The sequence below is a fragment of the Lynx canadensis genome, chromosome E1 (genome assembly GCF_007474595.2).
Source record: "Lynx canadensis isolate LIC74 chromosome E1, mLynCan4.pri.v2, whole genome shotgun sequence".
Taxonomy (NCBI): Eukaryota; Metazoa; Chordata; class Mammalia; order Carnivora; family Felidae; genus Lynx; species Lynx canadensis.
Window position 1 is genome coordinate 48,947,780 of NC_044316.2, and position 18,082 is coordinate 48,965,861.

Here is an 18,082-nt window from a genome sequence, read left to right on the forward strand (position 1 = left end):
AAGTTTAAATTTGTTAACGTAAGTTCAGAGCTGTGGCTTCATCCCGAGTCAACCTAAAACCCAAACCACTAGCGAGTGTAATCTTTTTCGTTCTGTGCCAAGTTCTGCCAATTTAGCTTAAGTAGCTTTGTGATTCTCCAAGTCGCCACTAGATGGAGACCTTTTTTTTTTTTTTATCATCTTGGTTAATCTCAAATGAGTTACACGATTGGTCCTTGTATATTCGTGGTGTTGTATTTGTGAATTCTGCAGATCTGCCTACCGGCTAAAATTTGTGACCCCCCCGCCCCCAAGTCGGTACACGGAGCACCTTCCCTGTCACTCGGGGACATGGGCGGAGGGGCAAAGACTTTGATTCTCCCAACATGCGCGTGCCCAGCTGGGCTTGAACAAAGGGGGTGCTCTGCCTTCTGGTTTCGGCTCTCACACTGTCATCACATGTCTGTTTCACGGTGTGTTTAGTGCTACTCTGGCAGTTTCGCGCTTTCTGTTGGTGACTGCACCATTTGAAATGGCCCCCAGGTGTAGTGCTGAAGTGCTAACTGGTGTTCCTAAGGGCGAGAAAGCCGTGATGGGCGTCTGGTGGGGAAAGGAAGTGTATTAAGCCGCTTCTTTCAGGCCTGAGCTGCAGTGCTGTTGGCCACAAGTTCGGTGTTGTAAACCGACAACGCATAGGGTGGTGTCTTCAACACACGAGTCAAGATTATGTATTGAGTTGTTTACAGAAGTGTCGCCGCTAGAGGCTCCTGGGAATCTACCCCCTGTGTGTCCTCTAGGAGCGGATGATTCAGTCTCCACCAATTTGGCGTCTGCGGAGACTTTAGAGACCGTAAAACTACCACGAGTAAGAGAACCCACTGCACTTTCTCCGGTCTTCGAGCTCCGATTGTCCTCCCGGCTTTTGCACAGGCTCAAACAAATTCCTTCCAACCCCTTCCTCTCCCAATTCATGTACTGTACAGTGTCCTTTCACTTTTCAGTTCGTTGTCCATAGTAACGTGAAAAGTTTTTACAAAGAGAGGGGAGAATTTTTGTGTTAGGGGAAGTTGAACAGTGGCCCAGAATGGACGTGTTGGAAGAACCTGACCATCGTAAGAGAGGAGCCTTTTTGCTTTCTGGTATTTTTGACATTGATGGAGCCTTGTCCTCCCCGTCAGTGAAAAAATAATGGAGCGTTGAAGCAAATAATTAGATCTCTCCGTACTCTACGTATTGTAGTCAAACTGATTGCTGTTACTCTTAGTTTGTAAAATGCACCAAAATTTATCATAGGCCATTCTCACACCAGCGCGCTGTCCTCAACGTGGCTGGGTTTGACATGGGGCTGTGGCTTGCCTTCCGCAGGCTCTGCAGCTCGACATCCCAGATTGTTCTGTGCTATTCTTGGAACATCTTTGCCTGCATATTTTTTTCTGCCATCCTGTGTGCGGTGACCTGGTCCCTCTACCCAAAGGAAACCCTGTGTTGAAGTAGGAGACAGTCCATCAGGTGGGAAACCCTGAGCAGTAGTAGAGCCCTACCGTGATGGAAGTCTCTGGGGTGAAAGTTCTACGAAAGGGTCCATTTTCTCCGAAAACAAACACAACTTCACAGACTGCCATACCGTTGGGTTTCTGTGTCACAGTGGGAAGAACACCCGGGAGTTGGTTTAAATCATTCACTGGTGTGATTTGAGTTAATCTCTCTGAGACCATTTTTTCCTGTATACATTGGAGGGTCAGGGGTTCCCCCTGTGTGTTCGGGAGTCTCAGAAACCTGTTTGTTGGCTCTCCTAACCCAAGCTCAGCGAATGTCACAGAGACCCAGGCTTACGGGTACCAGCTGGGTCAGAAAGACCCGTGTCACTGTCCAGTGAGGAGGGCTTGGGTGACCTTTCCGGTTCCTGACCTGGGACCTGCTTCACTGACAGCTTTCAAGTCCCCCTCCCACCCCCCCTCACATTTCTAGAATTGGAATCTCTGGCCTCAGAGAAGTTGATGTGATCAAGGCAGCCATTTTTACTTGTGGACTGACTGATCACTCCCACAGGAGGACTACGTTCCTGTCATTTGGGTTTTCAGACCTGACTTAGGGCACGTGAGACAGAGCCTCTGGTGACAGGCCTCTCCGATGTGGGCGAGTCAGTAGGGAGAAAGCTGAGGGGGATGCGACCCCTATCTACTCAACTTCTAAGGGAGGCTTCGAAAGTCAACTCAATTTAGTCCTTTTTGGATAAAGCAGCTGGGGAGGGGCGTCCAGAGCGTCAGACCTGGTCCAGAGAGCCCCCTGCCTCTCGGGAACCAGGAGGGTGACAGGTTCTGGGATCTTCTGGAAAAGAGGATTGTGGGGGAGGGGTGGGCCCTGGCTTTTCTCCTGCCGGAGTACACGCTCACGCACGTGCCGGGCCCATTCCGGTGCCGTTCCCCCTTCGGGACGGCCCTGCTCTTCCCTTCACTGAAGTTCCTTCTATTGTTGCCGGACGCTAATTTTGACATACCTGACGTCCTTTCACTTGAGATTTAAATACTCTTCAGATTGAACACATCCCCTTTCAGATAGTCTGAGCAAATTCCTATGTTCTTTCTACCTCTCGTAATAACGTTGGAGAAACTACTTTTGGACCAGCCAGCCAGGGATTATTCTATTCACTTGGGCCACAGTGACTGGGACATAAATAGAAAGGGTTAGGTCTACTTTGAACCGGTTGGAGAGCTACCATTTTTAGATTTTTTTTTTTTTTTTTTTTTTTTTTTTTTGTCTGCTTGTGAGATGCCAGGTATTTTATCTGGATCAGAAATTATCCTTGTAGATATTCTAAGGATCTGGAGGTCAGCTAGGTGCCACTGGTGTCCTTTTATTTTATTTGTTCTACCCTTTTCCCGGGGACAAGGCTTCCCGGCCTTCCAAGCCTGACTCCTGTCCAGATTCCCCTGGTGGGTTCAGGAGCTGGTCTGTGGCCTTGACGAAGCAGTGCCTTCTGGGAAAGAGGGAGCCAAGGAGGTGCCCTAGAGAAGCAGTGCACCGAGGAAGTTCGGCGGATCCCTCTCCTTTGGGTCTTGCTCCTGTAGAATCATCCTGGTGCCCCAGGACTTCCTGACCCAGCGCCTCCCCCCTCGACGGGGGTGCGGGGAAGCCGGGGTCCGCACCCGAGTCCACCGCCGGCCGCAGGCGTCGTCCCTGACATGCGGCTTCACCCGGCCCCTAGCTTGTCGGGTTAGCCCGGCCAGAGTCTGGGGCCGACTCTCCTGCGGGGTCACTGGCTATGACGCTCTGCTCTCCGTGGGCCTCCACACACCCCTTCACTGTCTGTAGGATGATTTGGAGTCTCCGGTCCAGGGCCAGCAGGTGGGGCTCCGTGAGGACGGGGCTGAGCTCGTCTTCTAGCAAAGACTCCCGCATCACGTCACTGAGTCTGTAGTCGCCTTGGGCCAGCAGCTGCAGGTGCGAAAGCGTTTTCCTTTTTATCCTGGAAGGACAAAGTCAGAGGAGGCAAGTTAAGTAAATGCAGAGGGAAAAGCCTGCCTGAGCTCGGTTCCCCGCAAGCAGCTGTTGTAGCTGATGTCCCGGGAGCCGCCTTCCCCGGGGTCTTTTCGAGCCCATTTTCACGAAAACCAGGGAAAAGGAAATAAGCCACATTGAGTGGCATCTCAAGGAGATTTAAAGCCAACGAGAGAAGCTTCTGGCAGGTGACATGAGGAGGACGTTCGCCACCTCAAAAGCCAGGCCTCCGGGTTGTTCCTTGCCAACGTTATACGATTTCTCTGGGTCAGGTTCTTGGAGGGATGGCAATGGGGTGGAACCAATCCGGCCTTTAGGAATTTGATTTCTTCGTATGTGGGGATCCGACTTGCACTCGGATGTGTAAGCAGCTTAATTGTCCGACTGGCTTTCTCAACAGCCACTGTCTCGCCTGAGGAGGACAGGGAGGGATGGAGGGAGGCACGCTTAGGTGAAGCTAGGAAGCAGATAAAGAACATGCTTCGCTCTGAGTTTCCCAGCCGGAAATGAAAGGTGGTTTTGCTAGGCGCGCGTCCCGGGATTTCTAGTTAGATCTGGCTACCGCACCTGAGCAGGTGGGCCGTTTCACAAGCCTGACCTGAGCCCCGGAGAGGTGTGGAGGTGGGTTAGACATTCTCTAGAGAACGGCGGCCGCACAGAGTCTAACTACCTCCTTTCAACCTGACATGAGTTTATGGGACTTTTTTTTTTTTTTTTTTAAGATTTTAAGTACTCTCTACACCCAATGTGGGGCTCGAACCCCCAACCTGATCTGAGATCAAGAGTCGTGTGTTCTACCAACTGAGCCAGTCGGGCGCCCCAAGTTTATGGGATTTCCATCAGGATCTTAGACCTGTGAGCAGGTAGTAATCTGAGCTTCTGTGAGTGCTGAGCAAAGCAGAGATGTGATTAGTTCCCGTTGAAGACCCAGGCTTTGCAAGAGTGAGATCTCTGAGCGGGTTAAAGATTAAAGTTGGCAACCGGAGGGTTTGCAAGCCTTGAGGTCCTCAGTCATCCTATGCTGAAAGGTGAAAGAGGCTGTTGCTGGGGACGGTTCTGTGGCTGTACCGGAAAGGAGGTCATTCCCTTCATCCTTCCCACCGGCGTCCTAGCGCACACTTGAGACCTTCAGAGCGTGAAGAGTCGCGATCGTGACCTGCCCCGGAGCTGAAAGCTTACCTGCAACACTGGGACAGCGGTGACAGGATGGAGAGTTCGTCCTGGGAGTGTCGTCCAAACCTGGAAGGGGACACGGGCTTTCAGGGTGGCCTCCTTCTTAATGGTTGCCTCTCTCCTCTACCTCAGCCTTGTTTTGACTCACAGCCCTGGGGTAAAACGCCGGGGATCGTGGTGGCTTCCTCTCCAGCCCCCTCCTCAATCAGCTCACAGAAGCCTCTGTCCAAAGATGTGCATTCATTCGTTCATTCGTTCATTCATTCCCTAACTACAGGGGACCAGGCGCTGAGGATGAACCGTGTGTTCTGCCTCCAAGACTGAACCACACGGTAAAAAAAAAAAAATACGGAAAACGTGAGTCTGTTTCACTAACGCTCCCAGGTAGGAGGGGACTCTAGCGTCACTTAGCAAAGAGGAGGAGGAAAAGGAAGTGGAAGGAGTGGGGCAAGGCGGCCGGGAACGGGACAGGGGAAGGGCCTCCCGTTTGCCCCGGGCAGCCGCACCAGGGCCACGGCCTTGGCCCACTTACCCTCTGGCGTTGTCAAGGTGAATAAGGAACCCGTCATCCCCGAATTTGGTGAACATCTCGTAATGGTGGCGGTCCATGTTCCCTGTGAAGGAGGGCAGACGTTGCGGACCTCTGAGCTCTCCCGGGCACGGAGGCCTGTCACCGGCTGAGGCCGGACTCCGAACCCAGGGCCACAGGCTGTTTCCCGGGGTCCTGAGTGGAGCCGCAGAGGGAGAAGGGAGCCAACCCAGGCAAGCAAGCCCTCCGGTGGGCCGTTTCCACACCGCGTGCCTGCCTCCGTGGTGACGTCCTCTCTGAAGAGGGGAGCGTGGGAACTTCTGTCGTCTGGGACCTGGGCCGCTCCCCAGCTCACTCAGTCCTCGCGCTCCAGGCTGCAACTCTTCCGCCCAAGGTCACGGTGAATCCCAGCCCAAGAGCGGGGGGGCCGCTGCGGCCCAGGGCCCGAGCCCGGGGACCTACCTATCAAGAAGTCGAAGATGGCCATGTCGATGATGTTGAGGAGACGGCGGCTGCTGTTGTACGGGTAGATCTGTTTCACCGTGTCGCAGTACAACGGATTGACCTCCCACCTGAGGGGGAGAAGAAGTCCTGGGGCTGGAAGAGCCAAGATGGCAAGGTGTTGGGGGTCCTTCTCACACCTCCCCTCGCCCCCTCCGATCCCTGCCTCCCCGATCCCACCCTGGGCTGCCGGCAGGTCCTGGGCATGCGGGTGGTAGCTGGGGACACAGGAGGCCCCCGGGCAAAGACGTGGGGGGGGGAGGGCTGCAGACCCCACGTGGGGCGAAGAAGGTTCTGGGTCCTGAGCATCCATTCTGCTGGGCGCTATACTCCTGGCTGGGATACCGCGTGCCAGAGCCTGCGGCTCCTGTCACCGAGCCTCCTGGACCCTGGCCCTGAACCATTCGGAGCCCCCCTGCCAGGCCCCCAATTCTCTGTCACCTCTCCCTTTCCTATGCTCCTCTGCTAGAATGCCCTCTTGTCCCTGTCCATCTGCTGGGCTCTGACCTGCCTTCACGAGTCCCCGAGGATCTGTCCTGTCCTCCAGAAACCCTTCTCCGCTCACTTCTCCTCAGCAGTGGCTGGACGGAGGAACCTATGCATTCCATCACCTGCTAGAAACTGAGCGCCTGCTGTGGGCTTGGCCCTGGGCTCCTCATGGGCTCGTGTGTATGACAAGCAGGTGTAGCACCGTGTTTTCATACTCAGGCTTCTTGTCTGACCACCCCACTAGGCTGGGAGCCTCCCGAGGGGAGAGCCTGGGTCTTTGGTTTCCGTACCCCCTGGCTCACAGTAGGCTCTTTGTAACTGAATCCATGAGCGAGAGGGGGAGACGAGGCACAGCTGGTTCCAGAATCCACGTCAGGCAAATGGTCGGGGGCAGCTTCTGGGGTCCAAAAGCCAGGCTAGCCGCCAGGCCTCGGGACAGGGACTGTAGCCACTGTCAGGGACAAGCCTGGAGGGCCGGGGGCAGGGCACTGTGGCCAGGGGGCCAACTCACTCCTCTTTTCCTGCCAGCGAGTAGGAGCGGATCCAGGGGTTGGGCACAGACAGCCTGGGGGCCAGGTTGAGGGACGGCAGGAAGGCGGAGAGGGAGCCCTCCAGCAGGTGCGGGTTACCGCAGACGGCGTATTCAGTCTTGCACATGTATGGGCACTTGGCAAAGAAGCACACGTTGCTGGCTGGAGGGTGCGGAGGAGAGAGAGGACTAAGAGAAGGGGGCAAGGCCATTTTCCAGCGCCCCCCCCCCCCAAATCCTCTAGGAGGGAAGGGAAACCCTGAACTCACAGCTTGGGAAGAGGCAGAAGAAGAAGAAAATATTGCATTTCCAGATGTCAGGGCTTGTGAATGCTTTTTTTTTTTTTTTTTTCTATTTATTTATTTTGAGAGAGAGACAGAGCCAGCGGGGGAGGGGCAGAGAGAGAGAGAAAGAGAGACGGGGAGAGAGAGAGAGAATCCCAAGCAGACTCCATGCTCTCAGCTCAGAGCCTGAGGCAGGGCCCGAACCCACAAAGCATGAGACCGTGAGCTGAGCCGAAACCCAACAGTCGGACGCTTAACCGACTGAGCCTCCCAGGCGCCCCTTGAATGCTTCTAGACTGGGGATGCTGGGTACCCATTTTCAAATGTCGCAGGACAGAGGAAGCGTGGGACCCCGCCTCCCGGCGTCCCATCCGTGTGATTAGAATGCTCTTTGTTTGCATGGGTAACATCTGATGCCGGGGAGGCTGGCGCTGTAGCTCACGCCCGCACAGCCTGCTCGGCATCTCACATGCGTGATGCTCGGGGGCACCAGGGGGGAGCGTCCGGGGGCAGCATATACCCATCCCGGTGGCAAACCCTGCTCCGGCCAGTACTCCACCTGGAGAGACGAAGAAAACACTCTGCAGGATTTCATTCTTGGTGACCTCTAGGATTTCCTTGGTGACATTGACTAGCCTCCCCACTGTGGGTGGCACTCGTCGGAAGTCCAGAATCCTGAAAGAGACAAAGCCTTGCTCAGGGAGGGCGGTGGTGGCCCGTTGGACGTCGACTGCCATTCCCGACCACGGCCAGCCGAGGGCGCTCTGCGCTACTGAGCTGACCGTGCCCAGGGCAAACCCGTATCGGAAGGGGTGGAAAAGGAATCCCGATTCCGGCAGACCTCCTGGGCAAGCCTTCGCACAACGCAGGCCGTGTCCTAGGTCAGAGCTTCTCGTATTTCCATGTACGTAACGAGTCACCTGGCATCTCGCTCACTTGCAGGCTCTGACTCAGTGGGTCCAGGGGGGAGCCCGAGATTCGGCATTTGTGAAAAGCTCCCGGGGGGGTGCCCCCTGGCGGCCAGTCCACAGAACACACCTTGAGTAGCAATGCCGGGCAAATAGGAGGGGAGGAAGTTTAGGACCGCGCTTTCACCTTTGTTTTATTTTTTTATTTTTATTTTTTTATTTATTATTTTTTTTTCAACGTTTATTTATTTCTGAGACAGAGAGAGACAGAGCATGAACGGGGGAGGGGCAGAAAGAGAGGGAGACACAGAGTTGGAAACAGGCTCCAGGCTCTGAGCCATCAGCCCAGAGCCCGACGCGGGGCTCGAACTCCCGGACCGCGAGATCGTGACCTGGCTGAAGTCGGACGCCCAACCGACTGCGCCACCCAGGCGCCCCGCGCTTTCACCTTTGAACATCGTTTAACTTTAAGACTCCTGGGGTACATGGGGGTGAATGCCTTTTCCCCGTCTCCAGAGCAGGAAACTAGAGCAAAGGGCAAGGTCAGCTCCAAGGTGGCAGCCTGAGCCTCCTGGCAGGGTTAGTTTTCTCTCTAGGTCATTCTTCTCATTACCTTAGAGACCTTGTGTTTTTCAGTGGTGGGGCTGAGTGAGGAAACGCGTTGGGTTCAAGGGCAACACTGAGGTTCACGAATGACCGGGTGCCAGAAATGCCAGGGGCTTCCCACCTGGGGGTCTGCCCAGCGCCCCTCTCTGGCGGTCAGCCCTCCAAGTCCACGCCACGTCCCCGGGGCCCGGCCCTACCTGTCCAGGTGGAAAGCTGCAATCTCAGCGTTGTGTCTCTGGAAGTCGATGAAATAGAAGAAGTCGGCGGGTGTCTCTTCATGTCGCTGCTGTCTGGAAGGAAGGGAGGAGTCACGCCCTGGACTCAGACTTCAGCGGGAGCCTGAGAAGAGAGCTGAGAAGCGTGATCGCAGGGAAGGGGAAACATGCTTTCATGCTTTTAAGGTCCGTGTGCATGACGGAGCGGGACACCACGGTCAGCCTGTGGCTCCCTGGGCCGGGGGCAGACCTGCAGGATTCTCCCCGGAGCTTGTCCGGCAGGCACTCCCCCTACCAGGTCTCCTGTTTGAGCAACTTTGGAGACAGCGGCTGATTCTTTTAAAAAGTAGTTGAGTCCAGGGGTGCCTGGGTGGCCTAGTCGGTGAAGCGTCCGACTTCGGCTCAGATCATGATCTCCCGGTTTGTGGGTTCGAGCCCCACATCGGGCTCTGTGCTGACGGCTTGGAGCCTGGAGCCTGCTTCGGGTTCTGTGTCTCCCTCTCTCTCTGCCCCTCCCCAACTTGCGCCTGTGCACTCTCTCTCTCTCAAAAATAAATAAATAAAAAAAAATTTTTTTTAAAAAGTAGTTGGGTCCGGAAGAAAGACAGACATCCTTCAGCAGGTGTAAACAGAAGAGAACGAGCGGCTGGCACAGACCCAGGTGTCAAGGGTTAGGGGTAGACGTGTAGGCGGGGCGGTATAACAGGAACAGTGCCCTAGGGTTATTATTTTTTTTTTTTAATTTTTTTTAACGTTTATTTATTTTTGAGACAGAGAGAGACAGAGCATGAATGGGGGAGGGTCAGAGAGAGAAGGAGACACAGAATCCGAAACAGGCTCCAGGCTCTGAGCTGTCAGCACAGAGCCCGACGTGGGGCTCGAACTCACGGACAGTGAGATCATGACCTGAGATGAAGTCGGCCGCTTAACCGACTGAGCCACCCAGGCGCCCCGGGTTATTATAGTTTAGTACAACTGATATTGAAGAACAGAGAGGGTCCAGGTCTTAGAGTGACAGGCGTGAGTAATCGAGCCTGTCCCCTCAGAGAAACCTCAGCTGGGTCCTGAGAGTGAGCCCAGCCAGAGGCTCGAGGGAGGCTGGTGCAGAGGAAATTGATTTATGTACATTTTAAAATTTCTAACGGATTCCTGAAAAGCGACAGCCTGCCCGGGTGTGACGGGCCGGCTGGCGTGTGTGTTCAGGAAGGTGCCTCGCGGTCATCACGGGCAGCCTGGGTGACCTGCCTCGACGCTAAGATACAGAAGGACGAAGACCTTTGAGCAATCGTATCATCCATCGTGTGGGACCGCGAGAGAGCTGCAGAGGCATCCACAGGTAAATAAGCACAGTGTTGCAGAAAGCTGTAAACACACAGCCCCAGCAATTGAAATAGTGACGTGCGCTTTGCCAAGAAACACAAGTCCTAGAAACCACAGCGAGAGGCTGCCCAGAAGCAGGGATTCTATTTAAAAAGGGCGCAGCCACATTTAGTGGACCGGCCTCGGTGCCCAGGCCTGCCCCGCATCTCCTCACCAGCGTCGCCTCTGGATGTCTGGGCAGCAAGGACCGTCCGTGTGTCCCAGTCTCCAAATTTTAATTCCTGGAGAATATCCAGAAGAATACATCCAGGCATCCATCCCTAAGATTACACAATCTTCCGGCCCTTTCTAGAATTTTCTAAAGCATCTTTTCCCTGTTTTTGTAAGGCATATCTAGATGTGATTTTAAACTTGAAAATCATTTTTACCTGGGTGCTTCTCAGGCTTCGGCAAGCGGTGACGTATTTCTCAGTATATATATTGCATATATCACGTGAAAAATATAATCTTGAATTATGGTCAGAATTGAAATCATCTGAAGACGTTTTTAAGAAGGGACAAATGTTTTTTTTTTTACTGTAAGTTACATGGAGAAATAAACGCATGCTTTTCCAAGGAAAACATTTTAAACAATGCTGTTTGGGTTTGGACTAAATTGCGTACAGATGCACATTTGCACTTTGTGTTACGGCGTAAGAATAGACACAATGTTGGAAACTTTTGCGTTACGCTCAGAGAGATAACCCTGTTCGTTTGAACAGTCTTTGTATTTTGTTTGTTAAGTGACGGGGCAGGCAAGTACTTCCTGTTCTTTCCTGCAGGAAAACGTGGCCCGTGTGAGTGGTTTTCGTCCCCACGTATAAAAAGTCACAGTGAACCTCATCCGCTCTATATTAGCTTTCGTTTTAAAAGCTCGCAGCCGTGCTCATGTGCCGGATAAGAATTCTGCTCTGAGAATGCAACTCGTGGAGCCGATGAGGTGAGGTGAATTTGCAGATTTCTCATCGTTTTTTTAGTTTATTTAGAGAAAGAGAGAGCCGGAGTGGGGGGAGGGGCAGAGACAGAGGGAAAGGGAGAGAGAGAATCCCAAGCAGACTCTGTGCCATCAGCACAGAGCCCGACTCAGGGTTTGATCTCACGAACGCATGATGGTGACCTGAGCCAAAATCGAGGGTTGGACACTTAACCAACTGAGCCACCCAGAGGCCCCAGTTTATCACTGTTTTTATGCTTCTCTTTAATGCCTTATGTTTCTACATCCGCATTCCTTCTGCCTCCTCTCTGTACCCAGTGCTCACCTCTGAGCCTGCGCTCACCCCGCATGACTAACCATAATAATCGTTTAAAGCCCTGTAATTCCCCAAACTTGGTGGCTCTGTGTTCAGCCGAGTGGTGCGACAAAGAATCACCTGCCTTCTCCTGGAGCCTTGGCTAAACCAGCCAGGTGTGCTCGCTGGGATCGCTCCCTTTAAAAAGGAACACACAGGGCACCTGGGTGGCTCAGTCGGTTAAGCGTCCGACTTCAGCTCAGGTCACGATCTCGCGGTCTGTGAGTTCGAGCCCCGCGTCAGGCTCTGGGCTGATGGCTCAGAGCCTGGAGCCTGCTTCCGATTCTGTGTCTCCCTCTCTCTCTCTCTGCCCCTCCCCCATTCGTGCTCTGTCTCTGTCTCAAAAATAAATAAACGTAAAAAAAAAAAAAAAAAGGAACACAATTTTCCCCCAGTATTGCTCACTGGGATCGCTCCCTCTAAAAAGGAACACAATTTTCCCCTAGTATTTTATATGCCTGAATACGAGATGAGATCCCCTCCCAAAATTGTCCCTCAGAAAAATGAACTTCTCTATACTTGATTCCTTGCCTGTTCTCAAATGACACAGCCTCCTCTTAACTTATTTTGTCGGGGATAGACTCCTTCAGCAGAGATGCCTCCATTCTGCGTTGGGTTTTATTACCGACAGAACTGGTTAAAACAGACTGGTGGCAGTGAAGGGTGTAGAACTTAACATTCTTTCAACATTGGCCCCCAACTTGACCCTGGTGACGATGATGATTGACATTAAGCATTTTGGATGAGTGATGGTTCGCTGGGTGGCTCAGTTGGTTAAGCGTCTGACTCTTGATTTTGGCTCAGGTCATGATCTCACAGTTCGTGGGATTGAGCCCCATGTTGGGCTCTGTGCTGACAGCGTGGAGGCTGCTTGGGATTCTCTCTCCCTCTCTCTCTGCCCGTCCCTTGCTCGCACTCTCTGTCTCTCTCTCTCAAAATAAATAAATAAATTTTTTTTGGATGAGCGAGGAGAGAGTCTGGAAGGAACAGGCAAGATTTCTACGAATCTACATATCGTTTTATAGGATGGGGTCTTTTTCATCAATAAATTAAACACAGGCAGACATTCACTTGTTTCATGTACCTCTCTGATAAGTTACAGGTTGAAATTGACCAAATAACTAGGTGTTTGGATTCTCACACGGGAGCAATGGAGGATCCCCTTATGTAGCAGCGGTTCCCAAGGTCGTCTGGCCTTGGGATCACAGGGGGAGCTCCCAGACCAGTCCTAGTGGACTCCCGGAGGGTGGGACTCAGGCATCAGGCTATTTATTTATTTATTTATTTATTTTTGAGACAGAGAGAGACACAGCATGAACGGGGGAGGATCAGAGAGAGAGGGAGACACAGAATCTGAAACAGGCTCCAGGCTCTGAGCTGTCAGCACAGAGCCCGACGCGGGGCTCGAAGTCAGGAACCGTGAGACTGTGATCTGAGCTGAAGTGAGACGCTGAACCGACTGAGCCACCCAGGCGCCCCAGGCATCAGGATGTTTAAGGGTCCCCAAGTGATCCCAGTGTACACAGAAGCTCTCTTTAAAGGGGTGTTTTGCCAAAGCAATGCACGTACTAAGGCCTGTCCATTGCCAGAAGGTTTGGACTCTAAGTCAGTCTAATTGGATCCCCTGGAAGACAGTGCTTTCTGGCAGAAAGCGTGACCTGGGTAACGGGAACCCCCCTTGGGCCATTTACCCTTGTGCGTGTCATCTGCAGGAGGGACAGTGTCGCCTCAAAAGTCCCCAGTCTTTGAGCTATAGACCCTTTGGGGCCAGGAATCCATATGCACCCCAAGCTCTGTCTGTAGACTGCATAGTATTTCGCCCACACATCTGCGCCACAGTATTTTATTTTATTTATTTATTTATTTATTTTTCAACGTTTATTTATTTTTGGGACAGAGAGAGACAGAGCATGAACGGGGGAGGGGCAGAGAGAGAGGGAGACACAGAATCGGAAACAGGCTCCAGGCTCTGAGCCATTAGCCCAGAGCCCGACGCGGGGCTCGAACTCCCGGACCGCGAGATCGTGACCTGGCTGAAGTCGGACGCTTAACCGACTGCGCCACCCAGGCGCCCCTGCGCCACAGTATTTTAAAGACATGTATGTGCTGTTGTTAGGAATAAAACTGAAATTAACGTAAAGGTGTAATTTTCTCCCTAGTACCTTTCTTCATTGTCTAGTTTCTCAGTTATCTATAAAAGTAGACTTTGTGAGGGTCCTGGGCCTGGAAACAAAAGTGGGGATCGAGTATAGAGGTGCAGTGGGAATTCTGCAAGCCAGCCGTCTGGGTTTGAATCCCAGTTCCGCTGCCTGCAGCAGGGAGGTTGGGGCAAGGTGGCCCCTCTGTGACAGTCCCTGGCCCATAAGCCTATTGATGACCCAAGATCCAATCAGGTAAAGCACGTGGCCTAGATACGAGCAACGACCTGATCAAGACTGCCTTTTACTGTTTTTCATGATCACTAAAATCAGTTATACGCTTGGGCAGACTGCCCCCAAGAGAGCCCCTAAAGGACTAGCTTGAAGATTTTAGCCCACATTTATTAATTTTTGGTCAAAACTCCCTTACGGCTGCCACAGCTGGACGTGGAGGTGAGGAAGGCAGTCACTTACCTCATGGGTTTGAACATGGCCTTCCCGAAGTCTGAGAACCTCAGAACCAGCTTGAGGTGGACCCCACTGGGTTTCACAACTGTAAGGGGGAGAAGCGGGGAGTTACCAATCCTTCTGGGCCTAACCTCGGGGCTGTGAGCCTTTGTTCACTCAAAAAACCCAGCTGATTTCTTCTCTTGGCTCTTACTTAATAAGACCCCGAAGCCTAGCGTTTGCTTTCAAAACCTTGCAGGGTAAGGTCTAGCGTGTCAGGCCACGGAGAGTAGATCCAGGGGCTCAAGACAGTACTTTGCTGTCGTGGGAACAGGGCAGACAATGCGGGATTCCCCGGACAGACACTCACTGCAAACCCCAGAAAACGTTTTCCTAAGAAGAACCACTGTCTTCCTCTTTGTACTTCCGTCCCAATGGATTCTGGTTGTGCCACCTGTTACATTGCACTGGGCGAGTTTATCTACATCTCTTTCCATTCGACACTGCATACCTGGGTGAGACAGGGTCTGGTGAGTAAGACACCTGCGGGGGCACCTCCGTCACTCTGAGCTGAGCGCTGCCTCCAGGGATGTCATGGAGCCCTTCACACGCTTTGCCCCATCCTGGCCTTGCTATAAGCCCCGTGACAGTTGGGACAACGACTTGCTCAACCTTTGTCTTCTATCAGATGGCAAAGGGCAGGTGCTAAACTAAAGGAAAGGGGAGCCCCGGGCCCTACAAACTTTCTTCCAAACCTTTGTCACATCATGACTTACATGGGGATTTCCCTGTTGGGTAAGTATTGCTGTCAATGCGTGAGGTTACTCATCCCTGGTGGTGACTGGCCTGTGGGCCTCGGTGTCCGGCCCAGACCTGCCCACGCTGAGGGCTGGGGATTCTGGTGTCCAGGCACGCCTGTACCCAATTCATAGCACCCTGGGAGGGGCTATAGCTCACATTTATCTTTTTGATTCTTTTCATCATTTACCCCGGTGGGTCTCAACTTTGGGTACATTAGAAGCACCCGGAGGGCTTCAAAATTCTGCTGCCTGGGGATCACCCCATACAACTGAATTAAAATCTCCTGGGGGGGAGGTCAGTACACGGTACCTTTTAAAGCTCTCTGGGCAACTCTAGTACGGGGCCAGCTTGAGAACCGACGATGTTGTTAATTTCCAGATTCCGATTCAGAAAAGCAGAGTGGGGACGGAAATTTTGCATCCCTTTTCTATTTTTATTTTTTTTTAAGCAGGCTTCGGGCCCAGCGCAGAGCCCAGCTGGGGCTTGAACTCACAACCCTGAGATCGAGGCCTGAGCTGAGATCAATGGTTGGATGCTTAACTGACTGAGCCACCCAGGCACCCCGACATTTTGCATTCCTAGCAAGCTCCTTGATGATGCAGGGACCCCAGGCTCACCAGCGGGGCCTGGTAACTGTCCCTCTTCAAATCCCTTTTCTTTTGTGTGGGTGGATGGGTGGGGGGAAAATGTCACGTTCTCAGAGATTAGGCAGAGAGAGTCATGCTCCAACTTCCGACCAGAAGTGGACCACAGAGTGGACGATGGGCCCCCCCTGTTGTTGCCAAATCTTGGGGTTCACAGGGCTGTGGAGGGGAGGGGGCTGGACAGAGGCGGGGCCGGGCCACTTACTCTGGGTGCAGTCACAAGCCCCAAGCAGGGCTTTCTCGTCCTGACTGTAATCTGCAAAGAAGGAAAAGGGCAGTGAGAACATCCAGGCTTGTTCCTGGAAGAGCCCACCACACAGGGCCCTCGACTCTGGTTTAGACCGCAGCGGGGGAGACGGTGAGGCGGCCCAGGGGGCCCTTGCCCACTCAGCAGGGCACGTCCCGGGGCCCCAGCTGGCTGCAGCCTCCACCCTGCTCCGTCCCAGGGCCCGTGCCCTCTAGCCCTTCAGCGGGTACTCGAGCAGCGCCTGGGTGAGTGAAGGATGCTAGTCTGGTCTCTGCTAGAAACTGGACTGTTGGAGTGCTTGAGAGCCCAGACCTGGGACACAGCAGGTCTGTGTTTGAATCCCAGAGCCACCACGGGGTCTTTGGCTGAGCTGATTAACCTCTCTGAGTCTCAGTTTCCCCGCCTGTAAAATGGCCATGATAAGGTCTACGTCACGTAGTCACTGTATGAAAGATCGTTGACAGGTTCCCAAGGAGCGTCCAATAAATGGCAGCAAAACCACCATCCTTTAAGCGTGTGGAAACTCTTAGGGCTCTCTGATGGGGTGGTGAGGCGATCAGAATGAAAAGAGGTCTTTCAAAGGGGGAAAGGATCAATGGCTAGCCTTTTCTTCTTCTTACCTATCAGGTGTCAGAGTCAACCCTTTAAGATTTCACGCTAGAGCTCAGCCTGACATGGTTTACGCAGCTTCTCTGGGAGAAAGTCAAGGCGTCCCACAAGGCGACCCTGTGAGTCTCACCAGCGCTGATGGTGGGAGAGCGCCTCATGTCCTGGAGGAGTTGGCGGACGACAGGGCTGGACCGGGGGTACAGCCCGTGGCGGCTGATCCCCAGGTGGAACCGGATCCAGCTGGCGTCAAGTTGGAGCTGTAGTGGCGCGTCCAGGGAGGTAAGGTTGAGCTGTTCTTGGTACATCTTGTGCCGCCTGAAAGGGCAGAGAGAGTTTTGTTCTGTTTCAGTTGGGCTACGAGAAGGCAGAGACTTGCGAAAGCACCGTGTCTGGGCTCTCTATTCATTCTTTCATTCATTCAGCAGCAGTATTAAGCGCCCACTGTGTACCCGGCCTTTTGCTGTGCTTAGGATACCTTGGCGGGGTGGGGGGGGGGGAGCAAAACGGGCACACGCCTTCCTTGCCCTCTGAGCGCTTACAATCTAGCGAGTGCAACAGGTGCATGGTTACACAGTGTCATACACAAACACACAAATACCTAACTATAAACCATGACAACCACGGCAGAGGAAAAGAGTAGATGATGACGAGTAAAATTGGGGACTTCCTATAACTGGGGATCTCGGGGAGGTGTTCTGGGCCTCTCCTGTGCACTTTTCCATGGAAAATTCTGTATGTTGTATTTCCCCACTATTTTCTGACCTTCGGAGAGAAGGAAGTGAATGGAGGGCAAGGATCCCTTAAGTAGAGATAGATTAGACAATAGATTAAACGATGAGTCATATAGGAAAAGAAGAATTAATTAGCCATTTACTGTTGGCCCACTCAAGAGCCTTTTCTACCAGGGTACAAATAAAAACCAATGCCAGTGCCCTACGGAGGCCAAGAGTCTAGTTTGGGAGACAAGTTGTAGGTCTGTGAAATCATGGGAGCCAAATAGAAGGCAGTTATAAGTTGACTGCTAGATATGTGGCTCAGACTACCCCCTCGCTCCCAATATTTTGGAGAAGGGAAAGACTGGTCAGAGGAAGACAATCGGGGAGGAAGGTGGACTTCAGCTTGATCCTAATGAATGGGGGGCGTTTGGATTGAATGGGGTATTACAAGGGTGCGCGAGGAGAGGCCGGCGGGCGACAGGTGTATCTAAGGATTAGAGAGGGAGGCATTATTTCAACAGATGGTTGAATAAAAAGGTGGAGGCTTCCAGTTGGAAGGCAGAGCAAATTAGCATGATGTCACCTGGCGAGGAGACGCTGACTGCAGGGGAACGTGGGATTTTGGGGGCAGGGATATGGTGCTCCTCTATGTGCGTATTTCTCAAGCTGATGCCACACCTCTGAGGTCTGTGATGGGTTGGTGTGGGTTTTTAAAACATTTTTTTTTGCTATGATTTTTGAGTTCTGAATTCTGTCATTGTGAATTCTGTTAAGAATAAAGCATCCAGTAATGTAGCCGAGTCAACATTGACTCACTGTTTTGTAAAAACATTTAATTACATATGAATTCATTTTGATTTTGGAGTTCTCCTTTTCGAGCCAACACATTTTCTTTGTTCAGGTCCTGCCGCGTTTGAAAAGCTTTTTTGTATTTTAGGCACTGTGTCCACATTGCTAATGAACCCTGACCCACCGTCTTAGCTCAGATGCCCAAATAAAATACCACTGACCGGGAGAGTCAACAGCAGGCATTTATTTTCGCACGCTTCTGGAGGCCGAAGTCCAAGATCAAAATGTGGCCACGTTCTGATTTCGCCTGCGCCCCCTCTCGCTCTCTCTCG

General features: G+C 52.6%; 1 protein-coding gene across 1 annotated transcript in view; it reads right to left on the reverse strand.

Moving 5' to 3' along the window:
* Positions 1-2,813: 2,813 nt before the first annotated feature.
* FAM20A (FAM20A golgi associated secretory pathway pseudokinase) overlaps positions 2,814-18,082 on the reverse strand; it is a 49,930-nt gene continuing 34,661 nt past the window's right edge. Inside the window, exons 2-11 of the mRNA XM_030296046.1 lie at positions 16,376-16,560; positions 15,595-15,645; positions 13,972-14,050; positions 8,694-8,786; positions 7,542-7,657; positions 6,681-6,861; positions 5,642-5,751; positions 5,183-5,264; positions 4,657-4,716; positions 2,814-3,445 (exon numbers count right to left, since the gene is read on the reverse strand). Of these exons, the coding sequence (XP_030151906.1) occupies positions 3,181-3,445; positions 4,657-4,716; positions 5,183-5,264; positions 5,642-5,751; positions 6,681-6,861; positions 7,542-7,657; positions 8,694-8,786; positions 13,972-14,050; positions 15,595-15,645; positions 16,376-16,560 (1,222 nt within the window). The 3' untranslated portion in view covers positions 2,814-3,180. The remainder of the gene's footprint in view (positions 3,446-4,656; positions 4,717-5,182; positions 5,265-5,641; positions 5,752-6,680; positions 6,862-7,541; positions 7,658-8,693; positions 8,787-13,971; positions 14,051-15,594; positions 15,646-16,375; positions 16,561-18,082) is intronic.